At 43.4% G+C, this 19,544-nt stretch overlaps 1 protein-coding gene across 2 annotated transcripts in view; it reads right to left on the bottom strand.

Moving 5' to 3' along the window:
* LOC115097963 (E3 ubiquitin-protein ligase Itchy) overlaps positions 1–19,544 on the bottom strand; it is a 278,895-nt gene that overhangs the window by 217,616 nt on the left and 41,735 nt on the right. Inside the window, exon 3 of one of the 2 annotated variants that reach the window (XM_029614171.1) lies at positions 8,821–8,962. The exons of the other annotated variant lie outside the window; for it this stretch is intronic. Coding sequence (XP_029470031.1) covers positions 8,821–8,962 — 142 coding nt within the window. The remainder of the gene's footprint in view (positions 1–8,820; positions 8,963–19,544) is intronic. 2 annotated transcript variants of the gene reach the window in all.

Genomic DNA, 19,544 nt, shown 5'->3' with positions numbered 1-19,544 from the left:
CGGGAAACATTGGAACAGCATGGGGGTACGTGTGGATGTGAGTGCAGGTAAGTGTGGTCTGTACACAGGAACTGAGTGTAGGTAAGGGTGGAATCAGGATAGCGTGCAGGTAAATGTGAGACTGAATGTAGGTAAGTGTGATCCGGAAGAGAGAATCAGGGAGAGCAGGACAGGTAATGACTGGACTAGACAAACCAAGACAAGACTTGCACTGAACAGGAAACACAAAAGCCCGAATGCAGCGAGGCAAGGAAGCAGGGGGAAGTAGGACAGCAACAGGGAGGGAATCAGGAACAGAGGGGAACAACGAAGCAGGCAAGGCAGAAGGCTACAGGACAAGAAGAGCAGAGGCCAAAGGCCACAGAGCAAGACAGGTAGCGAGAAGCCCAGAGGCACACAGGAAGTAACAGGCAGCTAAAGCAGGGAGCCCAAGGGAACTAGATGCCAAAGCACTGTGGCATGGGCTAGGCGGGGTTAAGTAGGGAGTTCAGGACATGGAGCAGATAGGTAGGATAGACTGGGCCAGCCAAGAGAGCGTGCTCATGAGGGGCCTCTGGTGGTGAGGAGGCTGCACAGCAGCCATAGTCGTAACAGCTCAATGTGCCTAGTCAAAGTTCTAGAAACTCTGACAAATATTCCGCATCAGGGCTCCATCTGATGATGTCACTTTTTTAACCCAGTTTGGATGCGCAACCACAACCCCTTATACAAAAAGGGGTTTAGCGTATCCATAACGCGAGTCTAAACCACTCCCCCTCGAAACTAATAGCGCTCATCACATGCAAATGCATGTTGATGAGGCTATTAGTCTTTCGCTCGGGATACAGGAAAAAAAATGTGCGGCCGATCCACACATTTTATACTCAGAAATTAGCACCTGCTTTTCTGTACATCCTCCAACTTAATATCGTAGTGATATTAAGTCGAAGGAACCAAAAGGTTAAAAAAAAAAAAAAAAGACAAAAAAAATCTTTTTTAAAAATGTGCCAGCAGGTCAGGTTAAGAAAACAGATACTCGTTTTTACAAGTGTCCATTTTCCTAACCCGTATCTGACAGCCACCTCTCCTGGGCCAAGGAGGCGCTAGGGGCGCGCAATTGTCCCAAGTGCCTCCTTTTAGCGTGACCCCTCATTTGCATTCTGTATCCCGCGCCCAGGAGAGGGGGCTGAACCTGTGTTCAAAGAGCGGGAACCAAAAACGGACGTGTTTTTTAACACATCTGTACTGCATCAGCCTGATAGTCTTTGAGGAATTTTGGACTATTCTATTCAGAACTGTTCCATCTCTGACATTTAAGGTCTTCCTTGCATGAATAATTTGCTTCAGGCCTTGCCACAACATTTCAATAAGGTTTAGGTTGGGACTTTGACTTGGCCAATCCAAAACACAAAAGCTCTTCTTCTTCAGTTATTCTTTAGTAGATTTTCTTGAATGTTACGGCGGTTACTACCCCAAACCAAAAAAATACCCGATACTTCACTTTCAACGCAAATCCAGCATAGCTCTCTGCTTCAACAGCAGGGGAGAAAGACTGATACTTCACGCATATCCAGCATAGCCCTCTGCTTCAACGGCAGGGGAGCAAGCCTGATACTTCACTTTCAATGCATAGCCAGCATGGCTCTCTGCTTCAACGGCATGGGGAAATGAAGAAAGGTGGATCTATATTCAGGCAACAATCAACAAGGACTGAATTACATAGTCTGAATAAACAGATAAGCATGGGTGTAGCTTGCTTATTGCGGTGGTTAATACCCCTAACTAAATTAAGCTATTTCACTTAGATGCAGGTCCAACACTGATCTCTACATTAATGGCGGGGATGGAAGGGAAATAGAATTAAAAAAGTTTACTAAGAGCCAAGAGAAACAGATAAGTATGAGAGAGAAAATAAATGTGAAAGCTTGCTGGGCAGACTGGATGGGCCGTTTGGTGGTGGTCTTTTTTTTTTTTTTTTTTTATTTACAATTTATTGAATTTCTTACATACATTTATATGAAATAAGAAAAGGAAAATAGTCTGTTAACACATAAACCATAATTTACCATATAATAAAAAGAAAAAAAAATTTATTCCATAACAGACATATATAGACCCCTTTATCTGGGGGAGCCTTTTATTTACTAAGTAATGATAAGGAAATTATGACCCATTCATAAACAAGAGAGAAACTTTTCGCTTTTACCAAACTTATTCATCAATAAGGGCTATAACTCACTTAGCCACTTTTATCTTGAAGAAATACTTCTAGATGCCCTGGGTCAACGAAAACAAACTTATTTCTTTGGTATGAAATCATGCATTTACAGGGGTATTTTAAAAAGAAGGTGGCTCCAAGTGCTAATACCCTCTGTTTCAATATCAAAAATTGTTTCCTTCTGTGTTGAGTTGCCCTCGACACATCGGGAAAAATTTGCATTGTTTGTCCACAAAAAGAAAAATTTTTATTCAAAAAGTATTTCTGGAGAACCAGATTTTTCTGGCTCTCTAGTGCAAATACCACCACCAAGGTCGACCTTATCTGGATATTATCCACCGATGCCTCCAAAAAAGATGTCAAATTGGGGCTTTCTGGTTGGAGTATATCCATGTCACCATCATTCTTAGCAAGATTTTTTTTTACATTTGATACATAGTACAAATTAGAAATAATTATTTCCTCTGAAATACCCAAAATTTCTTTTGAGTATTTTTTAAATAATTCATTAGCAGACAGAAGTCTAGTTATAGGAAAAATTCAATATACGTAGATTTTTTTTCCTTAACACGTTGTCCATATTCTCTAATTGCCTATATATCATTAAAGTATCCTTCATAAATGCAGATCCCGATGTCTGAATAGTCGCTACTTGTGTAGCAGTAGCCACACTAGTTGCTTCTAGATCTTTCAGTCTCTTTTCGTGTTCCCCTAGGGCTTTTTTAGTATCCGAAGTAAAAAGAGTGGCCTGGTTCATGGATTGGACTAATCTCCTATCCATGTTAGTTACTGCCCGCCATACATCAGTTAAAGTAATATTTTCAGGTTCAGTTATGGTTGATCCCAAATTCGGGAGGGGTCCTTCATTACCCTCTTCTGCAGTATTTTCTCCTCCAACTGCTCCCGTAACCATATCCTGAACTTTATCAATTACCCCTGGTACCTGGGCCGTTTTTATTGCCAATTGGGGGGAAGCCTCAGTAGCACCATTGGGCTCCCCTCCTACCAGGTTTGATGTGAAAGTTTGGTTCTGGGGCGGACTCCCAGAATCCCCTGATGAAAAAGATATCTCTGTAGCCAGCTCTCTCAAATTATAACTCACCCTCCGTTGAAGGTGAGCATCCATGGGGCCTCGAACTTCTTTTGCCGTTGGCGTTGAGGTTTTTACCTTCCTCTTTCTCCCCATTAGATGGTAATTTCTGCCGAAGAAAAAAATGCCCAGGAGCGCGCCCCTTTGGCGCGTGGCTTCGGCAGCGCGCCGGCGGCTGCGCGCCGCTGTGGGACTCCAGAAATACCCACAGCAGCTTCCGCTGACGTTGGGGTGGGCGGAGCTCAGGTCTCGCACGGCTCCCTCCGGTGTTCCTCGTCCTGCAGCCCCGTTTCCTCCTCTCTCTCTCTCCAAACGGCGGCTCCCCCGTTTGGTCTTCTTCTGCCGTCATTTCTATGTTAAGGGTGCATGACCGACTTTCAACTCAGCTTCAGCTCATGGACGGATGGCCTGATACTCTCCTTTAGAATTTTCTGATATAAAGCAGAATTCATGGTTCCATCAATGATGGCAAGCCATCCAGGTTCAGATGTATCAAAACAGCCCCACACCATAATACCTGCTTGATAATTGAGACAAGTTTCTTACTTTGGAAGGCAGTGATGACTTCACTAAAATATTCATTATAGGCCAGATTTTAAAAACCCGGCGCACATAAATCCCGGGGTTTACGCACATGGCAGGACCTTACTGGCGCTGGGCCTATTTTCAAATGGGCCCAGCCACATACATAAAGCCCAGGACATGTGTAAGTGCTGGGCCTCAAAAGGGGAGCGGGGCGGACCGAGACAGTGCCATTGCTCACTGTGCCGGCATGTGCAAGTTACTTCAGGGCCCGACCTGAAGTAACTTGCACAATAAAAGGTAATTTTTAAAAACGGGTTTGAGAGGGTGGGGAGGAGAGGGAAAGGGAGGTTAGAGTATGTGGTAAGAAAGTTTCCTCCCAGTCCGCTCCTTAATTGGAGTGGACTGGAAGGGAACTGGGGAAGGCGATTTTGCGGTATTCCACACACCCCCCTTGAATGTGCCACTTGGGATTTTATAACATGCACACGCACATGGACACGCACACATATTTTTTTCAAAATCTGGCCCTATTGTGATTGAAAAGTTCAATTTTTGACTCATCTGTCCAAAAAACATATTCCAGAAGTCTTGTGAGCATCCAGATGCTCTGTGGAGAACATGATAATCTATTAAAAATGAATTTCACTCAATGTTATGCACACAAGTAAATTATATATAAATGACCTTCAAAAAATCACCCAGAGACCGCTTTAATATTCTTAATGACTAACGTCTAAATAGGCATATAAAGTATAATCATCTGTCATATTATTTGAACCATACCCAAATTATTTCATTGAAAAATGTCTTGTGATAGCGCGAAGATCTATAATTTTTTTAAGAGTTCTTTTTCAAAATGCATGTAAAAATGCCTTGTTGAATAAAAAACACTTATCTGAGCTGGCTGCATTGATGGTACAAGGCCGGCATTGTGTAGTTTGCCTTTGACAATCCATTGTCATCAAGTGAGGAACAACGTCCAGGTCAAGGCCATGAGTGATTATCTGACGTTGCAACATTTCAAGAGTGAGCTCTTGCTGCTTCACAGATGGCAAAAAATGTTGAAACGGAATGTCTTCCTTAAATCATGTCCGAGAACGGACTAACATTTGACTCTGCAATGGCGACAAGGCAACCACTCAGCTGTCAGTTGTATGATTTTATGTTGAGTGCTGCTATGGCAGTCCGTTCTCGGACATGATTTAAGGAAGACATTCCTTTTCAACACTTTTTCCATCCCTGAAGCAGAGAGAGCTTCACTCTCAAAATGCTGCAACATCAGATAATTATTCCTGACCTAGACCTGGACTTTGTTCCTCACTTGATAACAATGAATTATAAAAGGAAAACTGCATGACAACAACCTCATGCCATCAATGCAATCAGCTCATATAAGTGTTTTTATGTGCATTTTGAAAAAAACGCTTTAAAAAATGATATATCGTCGTGCTATCACAAGACATTTTTCAAATATGAAAGATGATTATATTTTATACACCTATTTAGATGTTAGTTATTAAAAATATTAATGCAGTCTCTGGGTGAATTCATGAAGATCATTCATATACAGGGTGGCCCATGGAAAAGTATTGGTATTGGAGGCGGGCTACTTTCCATGGGCCAACCTGTATAATTTACTTGTCTGCACATCGAGAGAAATTCATTTTTAATAGATTGTCATTTCATATTTTGCTCGGGAGTTCTCGGTTTTCTGTGGAGAGCATGAGTCAGGGAGCACTACTCTTTTTTTTATTTTTTTTTAAGAGAGCAGTAGTTTCTTCCTAGCTTCTCTTCCATGATCATAATTCCCATTCATTTTTTTCCTGATGGCTGACACATGAACTCTCTCATCAGCCACAGTGAGAGAAGCCTGCAGATCTTTAGATGTTAATCTACGACTTTGTGGATGGTTTTGTGTGATTTTGGCAGAACCACCACTCCTGAATAGTGTCATTGTAATCTTCAACTTTTTCCATTTGTAGACTACTTTGTCAGTGGATAGATGGAGCCCCACATGTTTAGAAATGGTCTCGTAACCTTGTCCATATAGATAAGCATCAACTATTCTTTTATGTAGGTCCCCTGAAATTTCTTTTGATCATGGTAAGATGAGTTCCCACTAACTTTTATGCTGAAGATGAAACCCAAAACATTTTGGCCTTTTTTATAAGATAGGATGGCCAAACAATCTCGGAGGTTTGCTCTGCAGGATGGTTTACCTGTTACTCGTTTAAGCTCCTGACTTTAATTAGTCAATTCACTGTGCTAAGGAGACTAGGAGTTCACTTACTATTTCATGCATTCTTATCTGAATTATGTCTTACTGTTTTTACCTTGAATATTATTGTCTCTCAAGAAACCTTGAATTGTTTAATTTATACCTGTTTTATTGCATAAGACTTGCAATTAAACAAGAACTTGTAATTCTCATCATACTTGGGTTCACAAATATTTTCTCATCACTGTTAGGGACAGCAAAAAGAAATTCTACAGCTTCTTTATAAAGTATATTGAAACTATGACCTTTGAGAAAAATTAGATGTTTAGAAGGTCTCTCTTTTAAAGGCTCCCATTGATTTTTCTTTAGAGGAATTATGCGCACAAGACTTGTATAATTACAAGGTGCCTCCACAAGTTCTGTCAATTTATATTAGAGCGAGTAGAACAGCAGTACTAGCTTGTCTGCTCAAAATAGCACCTTACCTGTTCCTTGACTCTTCTCTTGATTCTGCCATTCTTTACTCTGAGGTCTCATTTCTTTTTTAAAATATCCTAACTTTTTACAGTATTTTGAAATAAGAAACATGCATTTTTTAATCTAGCTTCCTTAGGAGAAACTAGGTTTATGAGTTCACTGTGTCATAGTATGTCTGTTCCCCTCCACTCCAATAACTTTTGAACACTTCATTCAATTTCATTCAGTTTTATGCCACAGGTGGGACAGCATCCATTAATTCCCAGCTCACACTTTTTATGTGCCCATGGTGTTCCAAAATTGAAAATTCTTGAGATGAAAAACTGAATAAGCCAGTAAGCACTAAGTTATCCATGTAAAGTTACCTGGTTAACGCCAGCCAAATATATGGTGCAACTTATATTCTGCTGAAGATACTCCAACATTACTTAGATAAACTTATCAGGATAACTCTGCCATTCATCAGCCTACTGAATATTAAACACATTTTTTTTAAAGCTACAGGCTGTAGCGACTTGATTTCCTTCTGCCCCCCCTCCTCCCATCTCATCCCCCAACTGAGTTCTGAACAGGGATTGGTCAGTTGTCGCTGAAGCAACCAACCCTGGTTGGACTGCAGTAACCACATGAATATTTAAGTGCCAACACCTCTCAGCTGTACCAGCAATTAGATATTCATTGTCTGGGGTACTGGAAGGCTTTTGGAGATTTTCAGGATGGGGGAGGATTCCCCATGCCTGGGTGGGTGGATAGGTGGGAGAGGAAATATGGCCACCATGGCAGCAAAATTTTGTTTTAAACCTATGGCATGTGAGGGGGGAGAAAATGGAAATCAGGTCACTACAGCCCTTTTCTCCAACCTGGGTGGGATATTCAGGGGCACACTAGCCCCACTGAATATACCCAGTTAAGTTTAAAGTTATCAGGGTAAACTTAGCCAAGTAACTTTAGAGCGGCTCTTCACCATAACCAGACTCAGCTGGTCTAAACCTTGCCGGGAAGCACACAACGCTGCCTCTTATTACTCAGCGAAAACATTTCTGGGTTAAAAACTTACCCAGCTAAAAATACTTAGCCAAACAGTGGTGGGGGGGGGGGGGGGGGATTTTTTTTGTCCAACTAACTTCCAAATTTAGCCAGACAAACCCTTTGGAATATCGACCCCCTTTGTTTCTTTTCCTTTACTATAGGGAAATAGGTCAGAGCACACTGTGATGTCACTGAACATTTTGAAACCTGTCTTGCAATTGATTCATGCCAGTCGTCACCAGCTGACTCAATGTTTAATGATGAACTTATTACACAGAAATTCACATAAATGCCAGTCATAACCAAGTGCAAATTTCTATATCCAAGAAGGAAACTAGGCATCAAGGCATCTTCCCTTATCTCGAGTCTCTAATGGCCACATTTTTTTTTATTAATTCTTAGGTACAGATTGTAAGCTCTCTGGGGACAGGGAAAATACCTACAGTACCTGACTGTAAGTTTTGAAGTATCTGAAAAGAAGAAAATAAATAAATATATATATATATATTCCCTGAACTCACTCAGTAATTCAAGCTGTATTCACACCTTAAATAAATAATGCCTGAAATTGGCAACACTCCAATTTACTTATTCTACTTAACTGTGTCAACTAATTTAAAACAAGTTTTCAAAATCTTAACTTTTAAAATAGTACATTGCTATCATTGCTGCTTCAGGTTTAAAGATCTACATTGTTATACCACAATAGCAAGAATGCAAAAAGGTGATGTTTTTGACACTTGAATACTTTACAATAGATTTGTCGTTTTATGTTATTGGACTAAAAAACAAAAAAACAGCAAAAAAAAAAAAAAGAATCCCAAGTCATCAAGACCACCTCAACGGCCAGTGGAAATGCAAATGTGCTTTTTACATACAAGACCAGAATTTGACTCCCAATTCAGAAGTACTGTGGAAGTTCTAAGAACCAAAAAATAGCTCCAGTAGCTGCTGTCCAAATCAGGACTGCACTCGGTAAGCTCCAGGAGAATTTAAAAAAAAGGGGGAGCTGCATGTCACCTTACGAGCCCACAGAGCCAGGAATGCAGGAGGAGTTGGTGAATGAGTCCTGGGCAGCCTTTAGTTTTAAAGCAACAAAAGCACCTGCTGCAGGCTGGCAGTGCGTGGCAAGTGGATGAGATGCAACCCTGCAGAAACTATCTACTGAAGCAGCACGGTTTGTGAGGATGGAACTTTAATTAGAACGGCTCAGACTGTACGGAAGCAATTCCTAGGGGAAAAAAAGAAGAAATGTAAACTCCTCCCAGCCCCCTGAAGACCTACACTGTAAGATGCTGCTTCCACTTCGGACTGTGTGTGTTGTTACATTTTTCTGTCTTCTTCGACTGCCCATCCACGCAGACTTCCACATAAGGGCTGGGTCCAAACCAGTTCTTTTTATTTTCTTTTAGCTTTGCTGAAATGACTTAATAAAAATAGGAAAGATTTTAAAGAAAATGAAAATTCTTGACCTCAGATTCTTCTTATAATATAAAAGTGTAACTAATATAAATTTAAAAAATTGATTAAGAGTCCTGTGGACTGCACAGCCCTCTATTCCCAAAGGCAGGATAGACCAACATCACCCAACATTCCTTTTAAAAGGAAGAACAGCAAACCTCATGCCAAGTACCAAAAACAAGTCTGATTTTCACTATAAGCAATACAAATTAACTAATCTAGATCCGTATGTGTAAATAAATCTAATGAATATTTATTATAGAAATCCTGTGTTTGGCGCTTGATTAGAATCAAAGTTTGCCTCTGGGAGTTTATCACACTTCACATTCTTGTCCACAAGCTTTAGTTTTTGGTTAATAGAAACCTGCCAGATACAGAAAAGCTTTCCTATTATTTTTATTTTATTTATTTATTTAACACTTTTTATATACCGGCATTCGTAGGACACATCATGTCGGTTCACAAGTAACTGAGAAAGGAAATTACAATGAACGAGGATGGAGGGCTAACTGGGAAATAGTTGGATAATATACGAAACTGGATAACAAATGAAAGTACAGGATAGAGAGTCAACGAGCAGGGATTAGGTGCATGGGGTAGATCCATCTCTGCGCATCAGGTTCCAATGTCATATTGTAGGCAAAAACTTTGCCTGGAGCAGTAACAAGCCAAAAATAAAAACAAAAAACACACAGTACACATTCCTAATGAATAGGTTTCGTCTCTCTTCTACTCAAAGAAGAAGATAGGAAGTCTCCTGTGCAAAGATCAAAGTGCCTCAACTCCTTGAGCACTTGTATAAATGTATTTATTTATAAGCATTTGATATTATGCCTTTTTGCAACAATGGCCTCAGGGCAGATTACAAACAAATGTAAATCAGTTACACCACCATTAGTCACGGTCACATTATGTGAAGGATATGCGAGTGACTCAAATTCAAAACACAAGTATTCATGTTTCAAAGATGTTTGAAGAAAGTGGCATGTGTGCTGAAACTCTGGACAACCTGTGTCACATGACTCAGTCCATGATGTAGGTATGGGGCGTTTCAACCTTTTTTAAAATGTGTAACTTCTATCTCACAGCTTCAAACCCATGGTTTCAAGTGGGCTCTGATAGAACAAGACCTGTGACTCATTCCCAATTTCCCCAACTTTGAAGCATCCTGTGTAACTGCCTCCACTTCCACAGAGAAGTCAGACATCCAGGATTCAGAACCCAGGAATACTTGGATCTGTAATGAAGAGACACCCACCCTCCCCACTGTTACCCTTACATATCACATTTTCTGCATTCAACAAATGAAGAAGCCCTAGCAATAGAATATGAAGTGATGTGTTCAAGAGAAGCCATCACCCAGTGCACCCAGAAACCCTTCAACTTGATCAAATGTCAAAAGAAAGCTGCGTCTGCTGGGAGACTCAGTCATCAGAGGAACCAAATTTGGGAACTCATTTTGTTGGGGACACAAGATTTAAATGTCTTCCAGAATCCTCAGCTAATAGAAATGCAAACAAGATGGTCAAAGCAATTATAGAAGTAAGGACTCTGATATAAATGTTATCATCCATCCAGGGCCGGTGCAAGGGTATTGGGCGCCCTAGGCGACCCTTGCGCTGCGCCCCCTCCCTACCTGTTTCGGCGCCAACCGTGTGCTTCTCAGGGCCACGGCTCCGCTTGCGGCACCACGAGGCTGCTCTTCAGTGCCCCCTACGGCTCGGCACCCTAGGCAACTGCTGAAGTTTGCCTACTGGACGTGCTGGCCCTGCATCGACTGCCTACCAATGACCTCACTAGAAATGGGGTCCATAAAGTAGAGAAGATTAGATATATGGCAAAGACTATTGCCTTTTTGGAAGTTATTACTTGGTTATGGAAAGGGAAAGGCTATGCCATACAGAAAATTTAAATTCCTGGCTCAAAACCTGGTGTAAGGAAAGTGGTTTTGGATACATTGGAGGCTGGGGCCATGTATGGAGCAATAAAAAGGTTATATGGTAAAGATGGCCTACATTTTTCTGTGGCAAGAAAGAGGATGCTAAGTGAGCAATTCAGATCATGCATTATCAGGCATTTAATCTAGGACATGGGGGTGCCAGTGAAATTGGCATGTCATCCCAAAGCAATACAGGAAGCGTTTTCTTGAGACGTGGGCACTGGAACTCCAGCCTGCAGGCTGAGAAGCCTTGGAAATGCACACTCCACTGCCTGTCTTTTGTAGAGAGTTGCAGGGAGACACCATGAAAATGTCCCAGTGAACACTACAAAGCTCCAGAGTATAGCCATCTCTCATCACCTCCAGAACCCACTGGTCTGACGTGATCTCGACCCACCTCCGATAAAAAGGAGAAAGGCGACCCTTTATCTCCTGTTCCCGGGGGTGAGTCAGCACACCTTCACCGAGAGGCTCAGGGGGCTCCACTACCCGAGCCTGTGCCCCTGTCTGGTCTGCCTGGGACGAAAGGACTGAGAACTACCCAAAGGTCAAGCCCTCTGAAAGGTCACTCCTCTGTAGGGTCAAAAACTTTTGAAACCCTTAGTACGACCTCTCATGCTGGAGAAAGGTGGCGTGGTTCTTATCTTCTGGTAACTGAGGAACCTGGGACTCACCCCACTTATTGGCCATTTATTTTTCAGCTCACTCCCAAACAAGAGTGAACCTTCAAGAGGCAATATCGTAAAGTTAGACTTTGAAATTGCATCGGCCAACCAACTTCTAATCCATAGTTGACACCTGGTCGCTATTACCGAAACCACCTTTCTGGCTGAAGTGAGGACCAAATCACAGCCCACCTTTTGACCATCTGTCAAAAAGGCGGCTGCTGGTTCCATCACAGTCTCATCGACCTCCTGAGAGAGAAACAAGAGCGAGCCACCAGGGAAAAACAAGAAGTTTTCTGCAAATTCATTGCCATCACTTCAAAGGCCTGCTTAAGATAGCCTCAACTCTCCTATCCTGTGCATCCTTCAAGGCCACTCCCCCTTCTAGGGGAATAATCATCCTTTTGGTAACGGCACACACAAGTGCTCCACTTTCAGAAAGTACAATTGCTCTTTCGCAGCTGGATCTAAAGGATATTTATTTATTTATTTTATTTTATTTTATATACCGGCAACTGTTTGCACATCGTGCCGGTTTACAGATAACTTACAACCAAGGATATATAGGCAAAGCCTTTACAAAGAACAGTTTGTAACAATAAACTCAGTAACAAAGCAATAACCAAGATAAAAAGGTGGGGAGGAGAGGTATATAGGTAGACAAGACAAAGGGAGGGGGAGGGGGGAGGGAGAAAAGGATACATAAGGAAAAGATATGTACAGGGGTTTGGGGAACATGTGATAAACACATAGATTATTTACAGGTTAGTATAAGCTCAGAGGAACAGTGATTGGAGGAGAGAGGCGGGTACTAAGTAATATTTTAGGTTTGAAGTTCATTGGGGGGGGTGGGTGCAGGGAGTATGTCCTGAAGGAGGGGTGTTGGTAGGGGTAGGCGGTTGGGTGAGGATGTTTGTAAGGGATGATGAAGATTGTGACTGGGGGTATGCTTGGAGGAAGAGCCAGGTTTTGAGTTTCTTTTTGAAAGTGGGTGTGGAGGTTTCGGTACGAAGGTCAAGGGGCATGGAGTTCCAGAGGGAAGGGCCTGCTAGGGAGAGGGCCCGTTTGGTGGTGGACATGAGTCTTGTGGATTTTATAGAGGGGTGAATAAGGGTTCCACGGAGCGAAGATCGGGTGGGTCTGGTAGAAGTACGTGGGAGGAAGGGGGGGTTTAGCCAGTTGTAATGTTCATTGGTAATACTTTTGTGGATGAGGGTAAGGGTTTTGTAGGTAATGCGTGAATGAATGGGTAGCCAATGGAGATTAATGAGGGTGGGAGTAATGTGGTCTTTCTTTTTGGCATTAGTGAGGATGCGTGCAGTGGCATTTTGGAGGAGTTGGAGAGGTTTGATATGGGAAGCAGGGAGACCAAGTAGGAGTCCGTTACAGTAATCAATCTTTGAGAAAATTATAGATTGAAGTACTGTGCGGAAATCAGAGAAGTAGAGGAGGGGTTTAAGTTTTTTTAGGGTTTGAAGTTTGAAGTAGCAGCTGCTAAGGATAGATTTGATGTATGGTTTGAAGGTAAGCTGGTTATCAATTATGACCCCCAGGTTTCTTGTGTCAGAGAGAAAGTTAGGGAGGTGGAAGGTGGAGGGGAAGGGTATGGGTATGGATGCATGTTTGGGGGAGATGAGGAGGAGTTCAGTTTTTTGTGGATTAAGGGCAAGGTGCATGTCAGATAGGAGTTGGTTTATAGAAGCGAGGATGGTGTTCCATTTTTGGATAGCAGTGAGTGCAGAATTTGTGAAAGGTATAAGGATTTGCACATCATCGGCGTAGATGAAGTGTGTGATACCAACCCTGGATATAACCCTTCCAAGCTCGTCCCCCTTTAAAATTAGCTTCCGGGGCACCCCATCCAAGATCAATCATGAATGGCCTCCATAATGGGGAAGAAACACGAGGCTTTACGCAAAGAAATCAAAAAGGGATCTTTCTTTGGCTCAGACATGGATTCAGCCCCCAGTACCCCAGCATCTTCAATGTATGGAAAATCAGAGCTGGTAACTCATCTCTATGAAAGAAACGCAACATAGTTCTATACAACTCCAATCTCAGAGGAATTTCCCCATCCTCTAGACAAGAGTAAGGATCAGCAACATTATCCGAGCCATCTGGGTCCCTATCGGGAAGACCCACAGCAGGTCTAGGAGTATTCTGACGCTTACCCGCAGCACCAGGCGTGTGGGAATCCGCAGCCTGCGATCCTGAACCACTAAGTATTGGCCTGGAGCTGAAGACTGGGCCTGAGATCCATGCCAAAATCAGGAGGCGTCTGTCCTGCACCCACTGAACTACCTTCCCCCACTGAGGAAACAGGAGAGTCCCAAAATCAGGTAACACCTGACAGCTCTTTCTTTTTTTTTTTTTTTTCATTCTTGCATCAAGCTGGGAAGAACCAGGCTTAGTAAAATCAGATGGAGACAATTCTCCCTGAGCCTCCAAACAGCGCCAACACAAGTTAGAGTGAACGCCAGGCTGAGATGCCTGAATATGACAAGCAGCACAAAGGGCAAGGCGCTTAGGCTTCTTTGATATTGGTGCCATCAGGTTGATAGTACGCTCTAACAGGCATCCGATAACCATGTGCCCAGCTGTGTTAACGCTGCAAAAAAAATAGGCGCCCAAAATTAGGCACTCAACACATGTTCCGATCAGCATACAAAACTGAGCTTCCACCAGGAAGCTCAGACAAGTGCATGCAAATAAGTTCATGCATGTGGGTGCGCGCATAACTAAGCACCCAGGCAGGCGCCCCTATGCATCCAATTAGGCGCACATGGTGAGACCACACCTTGAATACTGGGTACAATTCTGGTCGCACATCTCAAAAAAGATATAGGTGCGATGGAGAAGGTATAAAGAAGGGCAAATGATAAAGGGGATGGAACATCTCCCCTATGAGGAAAGGCTGAAGAGGTTAGGGCTGTTCAGCTTGGAGAAGAGACGGCTGAGGGGGGATATGATAGAGATCTACCAAATCACGAGAGGTCTTGAATGAGTAGATGTGAATCGGTTATTTACACTTTCAGATAATAGAAGGACTAGGGGGCACTCCATGAAGTTAGCAAGTAGCACATTTAAGACTAATCAGAGAAAATTCTTTTTCACTCAACGCACAATAAAGCTCTGGAATTTGTTGCCAGAGGATGTGGTTAGTGCAGTTAGTGTAGCTGGGTTCAAAAAAGGTTTGGATAAGTTCTTGGAGGAGAACTCCATTAACTGCTATTAATCAAGTTGACTTAGGAAATAGCCACTGCTATTAATTGTATCAATAGGATGGGATCTTCTTGGTGTTAGGGTACTTGCCAGGGTCTTGTGGCCTGGTTTGGCCTCTGTTGGAAACAGGATGCTGGGCTTGATGGACCCTTGGTCTGAACCAGCATGGCAATTTCTTATGATCTCATGTTCTTAAACTGGAAGTACTACTGGATGCACAGCCAGATGCACAAGCATGAACAGACATAACTGAACAGGGCAGTATAACACGCAAGAAAAAAAACGTGAAACCGCCACTGCGGCCTACCAAGCAGCAAACTCAAGCCTGAGACCGGGGCCTAGCCAAAAAGGCTGCTCAATCCGCCAAGCTCCCCATGTCCCCTAAGCTCCCCCGGAGGTGGGAACGAACATTGGATCAGCACACCGAGCAAGTAGACAGGAGGGGAGAGGAATCTCTATTTAACTCCCCTTCTTCTCTCTTCCTTCTCTTTCTCTTTCCCTTTATTTTATTTTTTTAATCACCTGAGCTTAGCCCATCTAGCTGAGAACAAGGTCAGTCTCTCTAGCTGCAGGGGGAGAGGGCAAGGATCTTCATTGCCACGCTTGGCTTTCTGCACCCACTTGCCTTTCAGCTGGGTTTTTTTTTTGTTTGTTTGTTTTTTACAGCTAAGTCCACGCTGGCTGAAAACCAGCTACCAGACCAAGGCACTCATCTGAGGGAGGGATCCAAGGATATCACCTCAGGAATTCTCGACTGAGGGAGGGACCATAAGGTATCACCACAGGAGAGTGGGACTAATTAATTTTCCTTCTTCTTTTCTCCTTTAAAATGTTTTAAGCAATCCCCAGTAGGGAGATGCACTTCCATTATCTGCTGGAGATGGAGAATACTGGCGGGCTAGTGTCAGTGCAGGGATATATATACCATGATGTCAGCTTTGCTCCATCTCCATTTGCTGGTAGAGGTGCATAACCCACTGGTTCTGGATCCACCTGTCCGTATGCTAAGAAAATACATGTTCACCATCTGCTGGAGATGGAGAATACTGGTGGGCTGATGTCAGGGCAGGGCTATGTCTGTGATACCTGCTTTTACTCCATCTCCATCTGCTGTATGGATTGACCTGCCTGAGTGCAGAGGAAAGTCATCTTTTAACCCCATCATGGATCTTATCAGTAAGCGGCTTAGGGAGCACAGCCACATTTAATAAGATCCATCAAGGGGTTAACGATTGGATAAATCATTCCCTAAGAAACAAGGGGATGTGGTTTTCAGTTAAAAGCTACTTTTGCCTCAAGAGTGTCAATAATGGACTTGTGTACCTGCATCTAAAAGTTTCAGTGAATCTTTTAGACATCAAGGTGAAATTCTGCTTCAAAAATAGAAAATCTAGATAGGATCCTCCTCCTCCTACCCTCCCCCATTCCTAGGGTCCCTCCTCTCCCCTCCCCTGTCCTATCTCTGATATCTCCCCTCTCATTGCCCCTTCTCATACTACTTTCTAGTACTTACCACAACAAATAAGCATCTTCAAGCTGCAGAAGACGACTCCAAATTTAGCACAGGGCCAGGCCACCTCCTGAGGGATCTGTAGACTGCAGCAGCACTATAGCTGCAAGATCAGCAAAATTTAGCATGCGGCCTCCGAGCCGGTTGGCATTCACAGGCCCCTTTTCCTTCACACGGGTTTCCCATCACCCACAGAAAACCATGCGAGGGGCAGGGCCGCTGGAGGGGCTGTGAGCGAGCACCAGTCACAGGCCCCATGCTGAATTTTACTGATATTGCTGCTGTTGCCCTGATCAGCTGTAGTGAGGCAGTAAGCCACCCAATTCCCTTCTCATGGGGGCTTTGGGCAGAATTTACACCACTGGTCACTACTGATAAATTAACATGAAATTTGTTTATTCGCTCCAATCACTTCTGACATTTTCAAGTAACCAATATTACCAAGTGGTGAAGTAGTATAAACAGGTCATGCCTCATTTATCTCCTTTTCCTTAGAGAGAAAAGGCAAGAGAGCCAGTAAAAAGGTGCAAGACTAGTTCATAAAAGTTCATATACAACATTTTATTCTGAATTGTTAGCACTGCCCCACCCCCCCTAATGATTTCTTTCCAGAGTGCTGGAAAGATGGTAACCTGCAGAACAACCTGGTCCTGTGGCATGAGTCACTATGGGTCTCATTAACTAAGCCCTTCCCCCACAGGGACAGAACGAGAGAAAAGCCTTGGTTAATCGAGCCTCATCAGGCTTGTCCAGGGAAAGCTTTTACTTCCTGAGCCTACTTCTCCCCCATGCCTGGCAGGTGTGATGTGGTATAAAGAAATAAATATTACATATACACACACACACTGGCATTTTGTTAAACTCCCAGTATATATATGATACTAGTGCTCAAATACTGGGAGTTGGTTTCAGTGAATCCTTTAGACATCAAGCTGAAAGCAAGTTTTTCCTATTTCAGCAAAGAGAAAGAAAAAAATAAAACCCCATACACAACAAGGTTTGTTTAACATAGAAGTAAAAAATGAAATGAGTTTGATTTCTTGTTTACAAAGGTTAAACATCTGCATTCAAGTCACAGTTAAATATACCAGTACTTCTTTCACCATTCAAATATCCAAGTGATTAAATAATAGTTTCTCCACTAAATTCAGAAAACGGGTTACATAAATTGCTTTCTGTTGTTTTCTCAGTGTACTACTGTACACATTTTATTCTAGGTCTCAGATCCTTTCATTATTCTTCACGCATCATCAACGGGAGGAAAACAAGATTAGGACTGTGGAATGTTTACTGTGGCAGACAAGACAAGAAGGAGAAAGAACACAGCTTAACTGTTCTCAAATTGGTTGGTTCTGTAGTAACTAAGACTAACAAACGTAATTTAACCAGGAAACAAAGTGCAGGGTGAGGTGAATCTTTACAATGCAGACCATTTATTCTGGGAATGTATGAGCAATGAATGAGGAATCTTTTGGGAGGGTGAAAAAACAAAAAAAAAAATCAATGAAATTAGCTCTGGGAGGGAGGCAAGAGAAGAGAAACATTCACAGCCAGTCAAGCCAGCAATCCCCTCAAGGATTCACCCCAGGCTTCCCATCTCTAGGTCAGTTCTGGCCACAGAAACCACAGCCTGGTCACTAATCTTTTGTGATCCTGTTAAAGATGCACCCCGGCCAAGCAGTTCTCACTCCCACATATTACATACCCTTTTTTAAACAAATCTGCATATTATAGTTTAGTTTACAGTTTTTGAAAAGATCCCTCCCCTAAAAGATTCCAGATGTTGAAAACATTTATACTTTCAAATTACATGTTTTGTCTACACTGTAGGGCCTAGACCAGGTCACCTTTAAAGGAGCTGGAGTGTCAGTTAAACCAAACAAGACAGAGCCAGCAACACAAGATGCTGCAGCACTGCTGTTCAGCACAGAACACTGTATGCACAGCTGAAATATGGGACCGACAAGCGCCTGCGGGGAGGGCCCCCCTAACATGGCGCTTGCTGGGAGAGCCGCCGACCCCCCCCCTCCCCCCACTCTTACCCGCTGCCGGATCCAGGGCCTTCCGGCAGGCGGTGACATCGCCGGGCCGGCGCTTTGGAGCGTGGCGATGTCACTGTGGCAGCGCGGCGCTTTGGAGCGTGGCGATGTCACTGTGGCAGCGCGGCGCTTTGGAGCGTGGCGGCGCGCCGGGGACGTAGTCACACAGCCCTTGCGATATCGCGAGATTTCGGGCCTTCAAACCCCCGTCAGCGCCGGGCCAAGGCCTTTTGCACAGCCGGCACTCACGCTTTCCACCCGCCCACCCAACAAAAGGGGGTAGGAGAGAACGGAGGAGAGAGATAAGTAAGGGCAGTGGGGATGGTCAGTCAGTAATCAATGTTAGTAAGAGAAGGTAAGAATGTATAATATATGTCGCAGCACAGCGGGGGTGCCCGAGTTGGTAGGCCAGGTGGGGCTGGGAGGACACGGGGTCCTAGGAGATGGAAAAGTGAGTAGTGGTGGGCGTGCGCTGCCCGGAGGAATGGCCCTGTGCCTTGGACACGGTGGGGGGCCGGTAAGAGGTTGTGTCGGACTGTCTTACATGGCTGACGCCGGCACGAAGCCCAGGACGGTAATATTGATCAACGCACAACTACTCGGGTACCGATAAATTTGTTTCATGTTAATAATCAATAAAGCTGCGGCCTGTTTTTCACCAAACTTGGGAGCATGTGTGTTATATATTGATGTATGGATTGCATCGGGGGGGGGGGGGGGGGGGCAGAGGGCACACGAGGGTGCAAGCTGCCGATGTTATTAGTTAACACAGGGGCTTATTTACTGAAGGTTTTCTATCATTCTGTGTCTATGGGAAAAACGCTTAGTAAATGACACACATAGCTGGACAAACATTTTGAAGCTGCTATGGCCTTGACAGACATTATATCCATCTAAGCAGAATATTTATTTAATGTTTGAACGGTTTTTGTAATCCGCCTAGTATAACTAGGTCAATATAGGCAGGCTATAAGTGTTTTAAATAAATAAATCAAAGGTATCTCTGTGCACACAAAAGGCAGTCCCTTTATAGTAGATGTTGGCTGGGGGAGGGGCTCCTGGATAGCCTCCTCTGATAAACACTGGATCAGCCAGATTCCCCATGGAGGGGAGAGAAGCAGGAGAAAATGCACAAGGAGCGCTGTACAAAGCAAGTAAAACAAGCAATAGTA

The sequence above is a fragment of the Rhinatrema bivittatum genome, chromosome 8 (genome assembly GCF_901001135.1).
Source record: "Rhinatrema bivittatum chromosome 8, aRhiBiv1.1, whole genome shotgun sequence".
Classification (NCBI taxonomy): domain Eukaryota; kingdom Metazoa; phylum Chordata; class Amphibia; order Gymnophiona; family Rhinatrematidae; genus Rhinatrema; species Rhinatrema bivittatum.
This window is presented reverse-complemented; position numbering and strand designations above follow the sequence as displayed.